General features: G+C 34.9%; 3 protein-coding genes across 3 annotated transcripts; 1 reads left to right on the top strand and 2 right to left on the bottom strand.

Moving 5' to 3' along the window:
• Positions 1–2,221: 2,221 nt before the first annotated feature.
• On the bottom strand, positions 2,222–4,343 carry LOC110692569 (protein FAR1-RELATED SEQUENCE 5-like). Its single transcript, XM_021869605.1, has 4 exons — positions 4,009–4,343; positions 3,324–3,823; positions 2,486–3,252; positions 2,222–2,353 (listed from the first exon to the last, which is right to left on the bottom strand). The coding sequence occupies exons 1-4, from the start codon at positions 4,341–4,343 to the stop codon at positions 2,222–2,224; spliced, it is 1,734 nt and encodes a 577-aa protein (XP_021725297.1).
• Positions 4,344–5,777: 1,434 nt separating this feature from the next.
• LOC110692491 (glutathione transferase GST 23-like) lies at positions 5,778–7,406 on the top strand. The gene is made up of 2 exons (XM_021869500.1): positions 5,778–6,193; positions 6,912–7,406. Exons 1-2 carry the CDS (start codon positions 5,882–5,884, stop codon positions 7,272–7,274), a joined length of 675 nt encoding a protein of 224 aa, XP_021725192.1. The 5' UTR covers positions 5,778–5,881; the 3' UTR covers positions 7,275–7,406.
• A 247-nt stretch (positions 7,407–7,653) lies between these two features.
• On the bottom strand, positions 7,654–11,796 carry LOC110692490. The gene is made up of 4 exons (XM_021869499.1): positions 10,874–11,796; positions 9,185–9,289; positions 8,984–9,040; positions 7,654–8,277 (listed from the first exon to the last, which is right to left on the bottom strand). Exons 1-4 carry the CDS (start codon positions 11,153–11,155, stop codon positions 7,957–7,959), a joined length of 765 nt encoding a protein of 254 aa, XP_021725191.1. The 5' UTR covers positions 11,156–11,796; the 3' UTR covers positions 7,654–7,956.
• Between the last annotated feature and the right edge of the window lie 657 nt (positions 11,797–12,453).

The raw sequence follows: 12,453 nt of genomic DNA, 5'->3' as shown, positions 1-12,453 counted from the left end.
TTCATTTTCGGTGATGAGGTAGGTTAGTGTTTTGAAAAGGAAATAGAAGGCGAAGGGGTGTATGGAGAATTGGAGGTTAATGGTTGAACAATTAGTTGAATAATTTGGGTTCTTTTAATAGACTATTAGGTTCTGTTGTAGTCATCTACCCTAGTTTTGTAGGGAATAGTGAAAACCAAAGAACCAACCTTTTTAAAATAATAATTGGGAAAATAATAGAAATTTAATTTTTTTTTTTTTTAATTTATATTATTTCATTTTGTTTGAAACAACATAATTACCGATGAAGACGATTTTAAAAAAAAAGAACAATTATTAATCGGTGAATGGCTAAGAAATCAAGTACATAAATATAACAACTCGGTACTTTCTTGGTTCATTGTCTCATACAACTTTTTCAATGGATTCGTCGCTACTTCGCATTTTTTTGACCAAAAAAAACTTGTGTTACTTCCATAACCCGAATCCGAGCCATGATTAAATTAGTAGTAGCCCCACACAACCACAAACCAAATTTAACCAAAATAAAACTTTCCCTTTCGAAGGAGTCCGAAAAAAATCGCATTTCGTTGGAGATCGAAGAAAACTTGTCCTTCGAAGGAGATAAACCCTTTCTTTCGAGGGTGACTTTACTATAACCTAAGACATAAAATCAAAAATTGAAAAAAATTAAAGATTGAGGCTTAAAACCGGTGAAATCCGATGGAAGCCCCTTCACACTTCACATTGGAGGGTAAGGTTATTGAAAGGTTAAATATATTATTAATTAAGCAACAATCCCTATGGAACGTATAGGACAAAATATGATTCCCACACCGAAAAAAAAAAAAAAAAAAAAACAACAACAACAACACTATAATTAATCCAATGTGAATTATTAGTTGTACACATTGTTACTTTCTAAAGTTATTTACAAAATTTGCATTATTTTTTTGAACCTAATATATAATTACAGAGTAAATTAATGATGTTTCTCCAAAACCACAATCCTCAATTATCATACACTCTCATTTTCGATCTCTTTTTTTTATTTTTTTTTTATTTTATTCCTTTTTGTATTATTTTTTAAAACCGAGTAACCCTTTATTTAACCAAGTAACCCTTGACACACTAAGCAACCACTAAACAAATAACTCAGCGACACAGTGTGGCACGCCAAATATGGAATTTGGTGAAATATTTTAAACACGTCATGTTTTCTACCCTACCCAATAATGTCTACTCTCGCAAATATCTTTTCCTTTTTTGGTAATAAAATTTTTGGAATATCAATACGTAAAACACATATCAGTAGCATTGCACAAGTACACGTACTCTACTTTAAAATTTAAAAAGACTACAACAATTTCAAATTAACAAACTTCTTTGTTCATAAAATGAAAATATTGACAAAGATTTAAAGTTGAGAAAAATCTATTGATTTAAAAAAATAAAAAAAAAATCCCTTAACTCTAACATACTTCATAAAGCCCAAACCTTTATATTGGATAATTTTTAATTGGCTCATAATAGGCAACAGCGTATTCGCTCTATCATATAGGCCCATATATTTTAATACTACAACTGGTTCCATATATTAGAATAATTATATTTAGTGCAAATGTTATGGCGTGCTGATACCCATGTCCCAGTTGGCGAGTAAGTGGTGATTGAGAAAATTGTACTTCTTGGTCCTGGTTTCGATTCCTCTATAACCAGTTTCGCTTTAGTTTTTTTTTTTTAAAAAAAAAAATTAAATACAACAACCTTGAATTATTGAAACAAAAAATAATAACAACATATTTTTGCATTGGATGTACACCAAACTAATATAGACTGGCATAAGTCAACAATCCAAACGTACCACTGGCTAACATCTTCGATTAGGATATTTCTTGTCATCAGATAATTATTTATGTGAACATATTCAAATAAACAATAACACAAGTTAGTTGATAAATAGACAACAATGTACGATACATCCACTTGATCCTTTCGAATTGATAACAATACTTAATATATTCATCTATAAAACAAAGGATTGAATCCAAGATTACTATTAGTACGGTTTGAGCTACTCGGCTGTGATTGGTGGTGCATGGTGTTGAAATCTGAACTTGCCTCACCGCTTGCACTACCTTGCACGTTCATGGATGCACCCACTTGACCATAATTAACCGGTCCAGTCTGACTAGATGTATATCCACCAGGTTGAAATGCACCACTAGCCCCGGGACCAAAATTAGGGAAATAAACCATTGTAAAATTGTGGTTGAAAACCGTAATACACTGATGTATCCACATAATTGCCATTCCCATTGATATTTCCACCATCAAGCTCTTCTGATCCAATTTCTTCATCGTCATCATAAACCTAATACAATACACAATTTTAAAAAGTTGGGTTAAAGCAAATTACCCAAAGATATTGTTATAACATAGACACTGGAAATAATAGTTATTTTTTTTGGTATTAAAAAAAAATTTAACACAACATGAGACTTACGCTTTTCTTCTTCTTTTTACGACTCCGTTTTTCGGCTGGATGTTTATTTCTCTTCGTAGGAGCCCTTCCAGTGCCTCGTTTGTCAACCGGATTCTTAATTTGACCTTCACCTACAGGCTTTGCCACACTTTCAAGATGTCTTTGATTATTCTCCTTAGGCCTTATCCTACGCCGGCCAAAAACTCTATTCATGGATGGGTGACTCCAATCAAAACCATCCACTTCATCAGTCCTACGAATACCAATAACATCTTCAAGAGCAGTACGAACTTTGTTAGTTGCTTCATAATACATTGAGAGTGTCTCATCATTGTGCATTGCTAACGTTGAAAGGTATTTGTGCCTCCTTTGAATTTCATCTTTCTGAGCTACGTTAGTTGAATCCTTAGGGTCGTAATAAGGCACCTTTATGCCCTCGTAATCCCTAACGAGATCCTTCCTCCATCGATTCAAAATATACTTCTCTGGGATGCACTCGATATCTTCAGTATGAATCACCTTGATAATGTGCCAGCACAAGATACCCCTAAACTCAAACAGCTTGTAGCTGCAACTAAATTCTCCTTTTTCCTTATCAACGGAAACCTTAAACGTCCACCTCGTTGCTTTCCATACTGGTTTGGGGATCTTCTCGTCTGCATCATAAAAATTCATTGACCCTATGTTACCTGTTTTAACTATATTGGTGTGCTTTAGCCCTATCACCTCGTCCCTCACCTCCAAAAACTTCTCATTAGTGTAAGCCTTGCTAAACACCACCTCGGCTACTACAGTGTTGTCATAGAAAAATGGATTACGCTTTGTTTGGTAATTTAGGTCCTTTTCCGTTTCCACTCACCACGGTTCGTGCTTTCACTACGTTGCGTTGATGACATGCCAGCCCAAAAGAGCCCACACCAATAGCCAGGCGCCCACCGATGCCTATTAGCATATGCGTCACTTAACCAAGTGTTCTTTTGTAACTTGTACTTTATAACCATTGCCTTCCATGCATCCTCAAACTCTTCAATGCTAAAATTATCGTGAACAACATGATCCAAATCTGTCTCTATCTCCTTCCATCTCGGTAACTTACCCAAGTTCCTTGCAGCGTTTTGCTTAATGTGAAATAAACATAGCCTATGCGGCACATCTTGAAACACATTTTCCACTGCCTTCCCTATAGCCTTACACTGGTCAGTCAATATTCCTTTAGGGGGTTGGCCCATACATTCAACAAAGTGTCTAAATACCCATTCGAATGACTCGGAATCCTCATGACTGATTAAGGCAGCTGCAAAATGTATATTAGACCCATGATGATTGCAGCCTACAAATGGAGAAAATGGCATTTTGTACCTACAACATTAATTTAGAAGATAAATGATTTATGTTACACATAAATGATTCTGTAAAAAAAATAAATGATTCATCTTACAAATATATGATTCTGTAAAAAAAATACATGATTAGATAAATGTTTCAGGTTAAAAATAAATGATTCTGTAAATAAAATATAATGTGTTTATGCAACGTCATTATACCTGTTACATAAGAATGTTGTATCAAACGAGACAATATCACCAAAATCTCGGTACATTGCACGACCCCTAGCATCAGCCCAAAAAACATTTAGAAGTTTTCCTTCTTTATCTTGTTGAATAGCACTATAAAAATTAGGATCTTCTTCAGTCATCTTTGTAAAACGTTGTTCTACGGCATGTGCATCCCCTTGAAATAAGATAAGTCGGCGTTGAACGTGCACTGCATTTATCATATCTTGCTTGGTGAACGACAATTTCGAATGTCCTCCTTTCTCAATAACGAACGAATTAAAGCTCTTACCCAAAGAGATCCCAGCAGCATCGTTTAGTGCCATTCTCTCATAACTATCGTCTTCTATACCTCTATAGTTCACCATACGCCTTGTACAATCCGGCAAAAGAGGATGATTGTGATCCAACACACATTGTGTGATTACAAACCATCCCCCTCACATTCTTCCATCAACATATATCTTACATTCTATACAAGATTTCTTTTTTTTTTTTGCGTTTATGCTCTACATTTTTGCTCCTATCTTTGACACTAAGCTTACAATCCATTCTAATACGAGACATCATATGGTACTTCGGCTCCTTTTCCCCAACACCTCTACGATTAACGTCTGCTACTTTGTACTCCTTCATCAATGTATCTGTTCTAACATAAAATTCAAATCCTTTCTCATAAGCGTACTTATGGCAGCATTGGGCAAATTCTTCACCGGATTGAAATAACATCCCAACAGCTGGGACAATGGCAGCAACAAGATTATTGTCATTGTCTACACTGCTATTAGTTTGGTTAACAGGAACATCATCACCTTTAGATGACGAACTGACATTTTCCTCTGCCTCTTCATTAAGATCAGGAATTATATTGTCGTCATTCTCAACGCCTTGGTTCATCTCATCCAACACATCGTGTTCAATGTTTACAGCTTCACCAGATAATTGGGCTTCGCTTTCCATTTACTGAAACAATACGCAATACAATTACATAATAAACAATTTGATACTAGAAAATTACAAATGACACATACATTAACAAAGTAATACTGTAAATTTAAAAATGTTATATAATATATTAGAACAGGGGATGTCAAATTTTAAGTAATTCTATAACTTTTAACGAACTCCTGAAACAGCCATCACAAGTTAGAATTGAAAGACAAACATTCGATCTACCACAATCCCGAAAGAATCACGAGCTCGACTGCAAATAACTTAATTGGACATTTAAACATCAAGTCGTTATAACCGTCTAAAATTACAATGATAATGGAAATATAACCCTTCACAATAAAGGGGAAGTCAACAATTAATGGGGAAAATATCGGATTCTTCAATTATTAACAAAGAAATCAGATTGCAGAAGTGGGGAAGAATTGATATTACACTTACATTAGTATAGATGTTGAATACTATGTAGAAAATTATTTGCATGCTAACTTGCTAGCTATGTCAATGGCAGCAATAAAATAGATTGAAGGACAACGATGACGAAATTAAGTGGGATCCATAATCACTTTGGCGCTCTCTCACAATATTCCCGCCTTAGAACAACAAAATACTGCCAATAGCCCAGACAAACTACCGCTCAGTTTTCCCTCCCATTATTTTGCCTTCCCTCTTCTTTTGTGTAGGACCAGCTGAGTTGTCAATAATTTATTGGTAGTGTGTAAAATTCTCTTACACACCGAGTGTGAATGTAGAGTTTTCGTTAAAAAACTAATTAAGCACTTTCTTAAAAGTTTCCCTAAAGTTAAATCTCCCTAATCACTATCTATATAAAACATCATTTCCGATAAGTTCAAGCACTAAAAATCTAGCAACAAAATTACAAACCCCACAATATTAATCTTCATAAAATAGCATGGAAAATTTAAAGCTGTTGGGATTTTGGTCAAGCCCATTTAGTTGCAGAGTTATTTGGGCACTAAACTTAAAAGGCATAAAATATGATTATGTTGAAGAAGATCTTACTAATAAAAGTTCATTACTTCTACAATATTATCCAGTTCATAAGAAAATCCCTGTTTTGGTTCACAATGAAAAACCAATTTGTGAATCTTTAGTTATCCTTGAATATATTGAAGAGATGTGGCCCCATCATCATCCATTGTTGCCCAAGGAACCGTATGAAAGAGCCTTGGTTAGATTTTGGGCCAAATTTGCTGAAGAGAAGGTATATTCTGAACTATTAGTTGGATCTTATTATATTCGTCTTGATACAAAAAAGAAAAAAAAATAAAACAAATTTTGTTATATAACTTTTATTAATATTGATATTTGATTGTCAAAATAATATTGATATTTGAAACAATTTATTATTGAACTTATGTAATAGAAAAATAGCAAGCATGAAAGTCTAAATACATGTTACATATACAAAAGTAGAGGAAATGTTTTATTAACAGTAATGGTTTGCATGAGATTCGATTTAAGATCTTAGCTACTCTGTTCTAATTATGATTTCTGTTCTTATTTTGATTTGGTCAGACAGTTTACTCCTTTATTTATTTATTTTTTTTTTGGTATATAGTACGAAGTATTATCTTTACTGGTAAAAAAAAAGTATTGAATATTATGCGTGATTATTTAGATAAGAAAACTAAAAGTAGAAATCTTAAATTAAAATGAACATTAATTTCACTTATGGACACATGATTTTGTCATACATTTCCAAATTAATACTCTGTACCACTTTATATAATATTTTAACATGCTTATCTAACGTTCCTAGGGCGTTTGTTAGCAAGACCCTTGAAAAAATCTCATGTAATTGATTGATTTAGGATCACCTAGGAATATATTAACTCCTTTATAAGATTATGATTTTCAAACTTCAACTAATATTGCTAAATTACTAACTTCTTATTATAAATCATGTACTTATATTACAGGGCATAGCTTTTTGGATGTTTGCACAAACCACAGGAGAAGAGCAAGCCAAGGCTAAAAAGGATAGCATGGAAATGCTAAAAACTTTAGAAGAGCATGGTAATCTAGGAAACAATACTTTTTTTGGAGGTGAAGAAATTGGAATGGTAGATTTGGCATTTGGGAGTTTAATATATTGGTTACAAGTTATTGAACAAATTGTGGAAGTTAAGATATTTGAAGCCAACAGTTTCCCTCGCTTATATAAATGGTTCAACAGTTTCAAAGATGTTCCAATAATCAAGAACAATGTCCCTGATCAGAATCAACTGTATTTACACTTCAAGAAGTATAGAAACAGACAGATGGAAGCTACATCTGCGTGAGATAATTTATATTCGGAGATCGATCTGGAGCTGAGGGGGGACGGTTTGTCCCTCCATCTCCCCCAGGAGTGACCTTGGTTCGATCCTCACCCCACCCCTCCTGTGAGAGGGACATCCCCGTATCTTACCGTGAAAAAAAAAAAAAAAAAAAAATTGAGGGCAGGGAATACGACTTCCCATGTAGTGGCAAAGTGTTGTAACGTATGTAATAATATGAACTCCAAGTATGTTTGTTTCAACACGATGGTCCAAAGTATCTTATTTTCGGTAGAACTTGATTTTTTTTCTTAATAAGTTTATATCCTCCAAAAAGATTTAAACTACAACAACAACCGGTATTTACAATCCTATGATATAGATTGGCAATAGCAAGAAGAGAAAAAAAAAAGTAGAATATTAAGCATTATCACAACCCTCTGATATACATTGGCAAAGTGGAACACAAAACCTATAACTATTAAGTAGAAGTATACATATTATTTAGACTACAAACTGATCACACTCAGACATTACTCCACCCAGCTCTTATTATAGGCAATTTTAATTATTCAAGAAACAAGGAAAAACTGTAAATATTACCTATTGGCATCATAGGACCACTAGAAAAACTTGGCCTAAATTATGCCATTTGAATTCAATTCCTAAACAAAGAAACTGCAGGGAAAAACTCTGTATGTATAAGTTAGAACATAGGTCCAGTCCCGCTATCCTTGTGTGCATCTGGGACACTTGAGTAAGCGAAGATAACATTGGACATCTCCCAACCCCAGTCATCCCTCCTCGACACAGCCAAGCGAGGCCAACGATTTATCCTGACATAGTTTTCCCTGATCTTTCCATCTCCGACAATGCTGGTAACAATTGTGTAAGTACACTCATGGCCACCCCAAACCTTGTCGTCAGGGTCTGCAGTCTGGCTCCCATCAGCATGGAAGTAACGATGCATTGGAGAGCCTGAACCTCCCCAGTATGGATCGAGATTTTTCCAATAAGCAGGGGCAGCCTGGTAATTGAAAGAGTAATGATGTTAGTGAACCCTGAATAGAACTGTCATAGTTGAACAGGTAGAAGACAAGATGCTCTGCTTTGCAAATCTTATGACATTAAGTGACTTTAATATGTGCATGATTTTCAAAACCCAACAGCTTTCTTAAATAGAATTCTAATCAAGGTTGCTCTTTCGATTCACGACTTACAAAGAGGGTAAGTAAGTTTGATCTCCTAAGCGCTAATTTATGTATTAGTCCATTATAATGAATGTATATAAGTTTCGAAAATGGTTGTAACACACTATCACTTGGCATTATTCTGTTCTGTATGCATATATCCTTGGAATTACCCTCTTAAATTTTAAGCATTCCAAATCTATATGAAATCAAATATTGGCCAAAAATGAAATTGCCCCTCCCCCCTCCCTCTCCCTCTTCCCCACAGTAAAATAGCAGTAGTAATTTGAGCTCATTTCGTTGCAAAAAGAGACTGCAAAATTGTTGCAAGAAATCCTCAAATTTGAAGAGAAACATATTTGCTAAAAAGGAAAAGTACCAAATCTGCAACTGAAAACTGTGATAAATTTTAAAACACGTACAAGGTGTGTACTGTGTACTAGAGGGGAAAATTACCAAATTCACAACTATAATACATATGAAATTGAGACAAAAAATACGTACTAGGAGGAAAATATGTCATATTTATAGATTAAAACATACCTCAGTGAAATGAAAATCCCAGGAATGGTCGCAGAGATCCTCCCTCATAATACGGATCTATAAGCACCAAAGAAGTTAATAAATAACAGCAAGACAATATACAAAAACAACAAAATGCACTTGATGCACGAGCACTTACAAAGAAAATAAGTGCAGTCTAACATGAATTAAGGCAGATAAAAGAGCTAAAAGAAGACTAACCCGCTTACTATCAGTGACTGCACGGGAATAACAAGCTAACTTTGACAATCCTGGTACTTTAGACCATCTGGGTATATGCGCTTTCCCAATCCACAACTTTTTACACTGAAATCAGTGAGGTTATTCTTTAGAATAAAGGAATTATTGATGATTGTCTATTTGATTTCATAAGCTCAACTAATGTTAAAATCTGTACAGCCACAGGAAGTAAAATAATGCAAATGCACAAACAACAGAGACAAAGAGTCATAGAATCGAATATATACAAAAATATCTGGACAAAAATTAGACTTGCCGATTTGAATTTTAAAGCCCATAGACTAAGGGCCTATTCTCATAGACTGAACTCAGCTGAACTGAACTAAAATGAATATTTTATAGAGAAGGAAATTAGGAGCTGAACTGAATTGAGTTGAGCTGAACTGAAAATAAACGTATGAGAACATGCCCTAATCTTAACAAGTAGAGAGAAACTAATAAACTATTAATCTATTATACCGAGGATCCTCAACTGTCAGGCAGCTTCAGCTTACTTCACATGTCCAAATTCTACACAAATAGCTATTTAACTTGATTTAACAAAGATTTTTTAAAAATGGAGTGGTTTTATGGGAAAAATCCAGTGAAGTTATGTTGTCTAAACTCTATTGTTTGCAGTTTCATCAGTCCATACTTCATTCGCTTCTATGGCTGTATCTGCCTATATGACACACTAAATACACTGTAATCTTATCATGTAATTGTTGTGGCTAACATTAACAAAAACAAGCAAAAAAAATCATGTCATATTTTAATAGAAGAGTAGTAGAAGAGATGACTATTATTTCAAGATTACTCAACTTGAATTAGGCCATTTTCTACTCCGTAATCAATTTTTAATCTATCTGAACTTATTTTATCGAGTTTCATTTTGTGGACTAACAAACACTGAGGTTCATGGGAAGTTAGCTAGCACTGCATTAAAGTTTTTTTTTTGCTTCTCTATAAATACAAAATACAGAGTACAATTTATAGTCCGTTGACACCCAACTACCACAACATCAACACCCGTCTTTAAAATCGTACTCATTCTATTAATGTTATTTTAGGTGTCATTTAAATTCTATATTTATAGATAGAAACCATGAACAAGCATGTTTAACGGCTTATCCGTAATTTGCTCATTTAATCAACAAACGAGCAAGTCAATTTTTTACTCATTTGTTGATTGAACAAGCAAATGAACTCGTGTACAATACACGTAGATGTACAAAATTTCACTAGAATTTCCAATATTGTCACTAAAATTAACAATTATAATACTCCCTCCGTCCCCGAATGATAGTCACTTTTGGATAAAAATCACGGGAATTAAGGAGAAATAAATAAAGTACATGAAAACTAAAATCCAATCATGTGCAAAACAAAAAGAAGAGAGAGAAACTGATTGTCATTAAAAAGGGAGACAACTCATTCAATTAAGGCACAAGTATAAAGGCAAATATGAGGGTATTTTGGGAAGCACAGATAATACAGAAAAAAAATGAGGGTATATAGGTCATTTTATGTTATTATATGGAACCTTAAATTGTGAAATGTGATTAACATTTTGGGTGTCCAAGAATGGAAATAGTGACTATCATTCGGAGGGAGGATAACATATAATTAAAACAAAATTCAATAAACTTTACAAAAAAAAAAAAAAAATACCAAGGGAGACCAAAAAGAATCAGAAGAAGCAAGCGAAAACCAAGAGCGGGACACGAGAAGAGAGCGTGCCAAGCTGCGTGCATCCAAACATCCCATTATTCTCATCATTATATCTTCACCCAACACTTCCATTGGATCATTTTCATTACTATTTTCAATTTCATTTTCCGTCTCTTCTCGCCGTCGTTGTCGCCGTTGCCGCTTTCTTGTTCCGCTCATCACCGCCATCGTTATCGTGTCGGAAACCAACTCCACCACCATCACCCCATTCGATCTCGCCATAGCAAAAAAAATATATGTAGGCGAAGAAAAAATGGGGTTTGATCTAATTTACATGAATAAATTTATTTAGTTGTTGTTGGTATTGATTATATGGAGAGTTTGAAAGAAAGATATACCGACCGATAAAAAACAGGGAGGAGACTTCAGAGAGTTCGGAGGATGACACGTGGCGGTTTGATGTCGGGTTTTGATTGGATGAAGGTGAGATTTTTTTTATATTTACTATGTCGGAATCTGGGAAAATAGTGAGAAGAGAGAATGAGAATTCCACCTGATGAATGGAAACATGGATTTTTTTTAGTTGAGTTTAGTTTTGTGGTTATTTAACACCAATGATAATTTGACATTGCTTCTTTGTTTAGTTTTTGTTAATATTTTATCCATTAATTGAATTTTTTGAACGGTCATTAATGCGTACTTTATTGATATATTTTAAAGGATCTTGTTACGAACGTCTTTAGAACGTTAAATAAACATTTAAATAACTTTTTTAACTCTTGTCAAAAAAAAAAAAACTTTTTTAAGTAGTGTTAATTTAAAAATGTATGTTAAAATTATATGTCGATCCATGTAATTAATGTATATTTATTCTAATATTTTTATTTTCAGTTTGCTTATTCAACGCCCGCGACATTTGTTAGCTTTTGTCCATTTAAAATTGCTCCCATTAATCTGAACTTTGCCTCGTCCGTCGAAAATAATCCCAACTTTCGTGTATTATTTATCACTCCCAACTTTAGGGGTATTAATTTTTGTTGCACCCAACAGGTCATCTAACCTGATGTATCAGGTTACCTAGACACGTGTCAACACATGATAGGTCCAAAAAAATAAAAAGAGAAAAACAAAAATTAAAATTAAAACAAAAAATTTTTTTAAAAAAAGGAAAAATACCCAGCCCCCCACCCTATCCCGAAAAACACCACATCCCTACCCCCTACCCCGCCGGAAAAACCGCCCCTTCCCCGAAACCCCTCCCCTGCTACCGGAAACCGCTGCCCAGCCACCCCTTCCCTTCCCCCACCCCCGATAACCCCTCCCCGGCCCCGATAACACCCCTCCCCAGCCCCCGATAACCTCTCCCTAACCCCCGATTACCTTCCCCAGCCCCGAAAACCCATCCCCAGCCCCCGATAACCCTTCCCCAGCCACCGATAACCCCTCCCCACCCTCGAAATCGGCGAACCCAGCCACGAAATCGGCGACGCCTATGCAGGAAATCGGCCGGTTTAGGGTATTTAGCCCCAACATCGGCCATTTTCGGCCATTTTTGGCCAACAGTGGTGGTGGTTTGATGT

Source organism: Chenopodium quinoa, unplaced genomic scaffold (assembly GCF_001683475.1).
Source record: "Chenopodium quinoa cultivar QQ74 unplaced genomic scaffold, ASM168347v1, whole genome shotgun sequence".
NCBI classification, from domain to species: Eukaryota; Viridiplantae; Streptophyta; class Magnoliopsida; order Caryophyllales; family Amaranthaceae; genus Chenopodium; species Chenopodium quinoa.
The sequence above is the reverse complement of the archived record's forward strand: the minus strand, read 5'-3'. Positions and strand labels throughout refer to the sequence as shown.

Bases quoted from the DNA above. Each gene is read 5' to 3' on its own strand.
- LOC110692569 (XM_021869605.1), bottom strand. From the start codon at position 4,343: ATGGCACTAAACGATGCTGCTGGGATCTCTTTGGGTAAGAGCTTTAAT. The intron at 3,824-4,008 runs GTATAATGACGT...TTAATGTTGTAG, and splicing joins ACAACATTCTTATGTAACAG to GTACAAAATGCCATTTTCTC. The intron at 2,354-2,485 runs GTAAGTCTCATG...GTATTGTATTAG, and splicing joins GTAAAAAGAAGAAGAAAAGC to GTTTATGATGACGATGAAGA.
- LOC110692491 (XM_021869500.1), top strand. From the start codon at position 5,882: ATGGAAAATTTAAAGCTGTTGGGATTTTGGTCAAGCCCATTTAGTTGC. The intron at 6,194-6,911 runs GTATATTCTGAA...CTTATATTACAG, and splicing joins CCAAATTTGCTGAAGAGAAG to GGCATAGCTTTTTGGATGTT.
- LOC110692490 (XM_021869499.1), bottom strand. From the start codon at position 11,155: ATGGCGAGATCGAATGGGGTGATGGTGGTGGAGTTGGTTTCCGACACG. The intron at 9,290-10,873 runs GTATTTTTTTTT...CACTGATTTCAG, and splicing joins ATTCTTTTTGGTCTCCCTTG to TGTAAAAAGTTGTGGATTGG. The intron at 8,278-8,983 runs GTATGTTTTAAT...TTCAATTACCAG, and splicing joins GGGATTTTCATTTCACTGAG to GCTGCCCCTGCTTATTGGAA.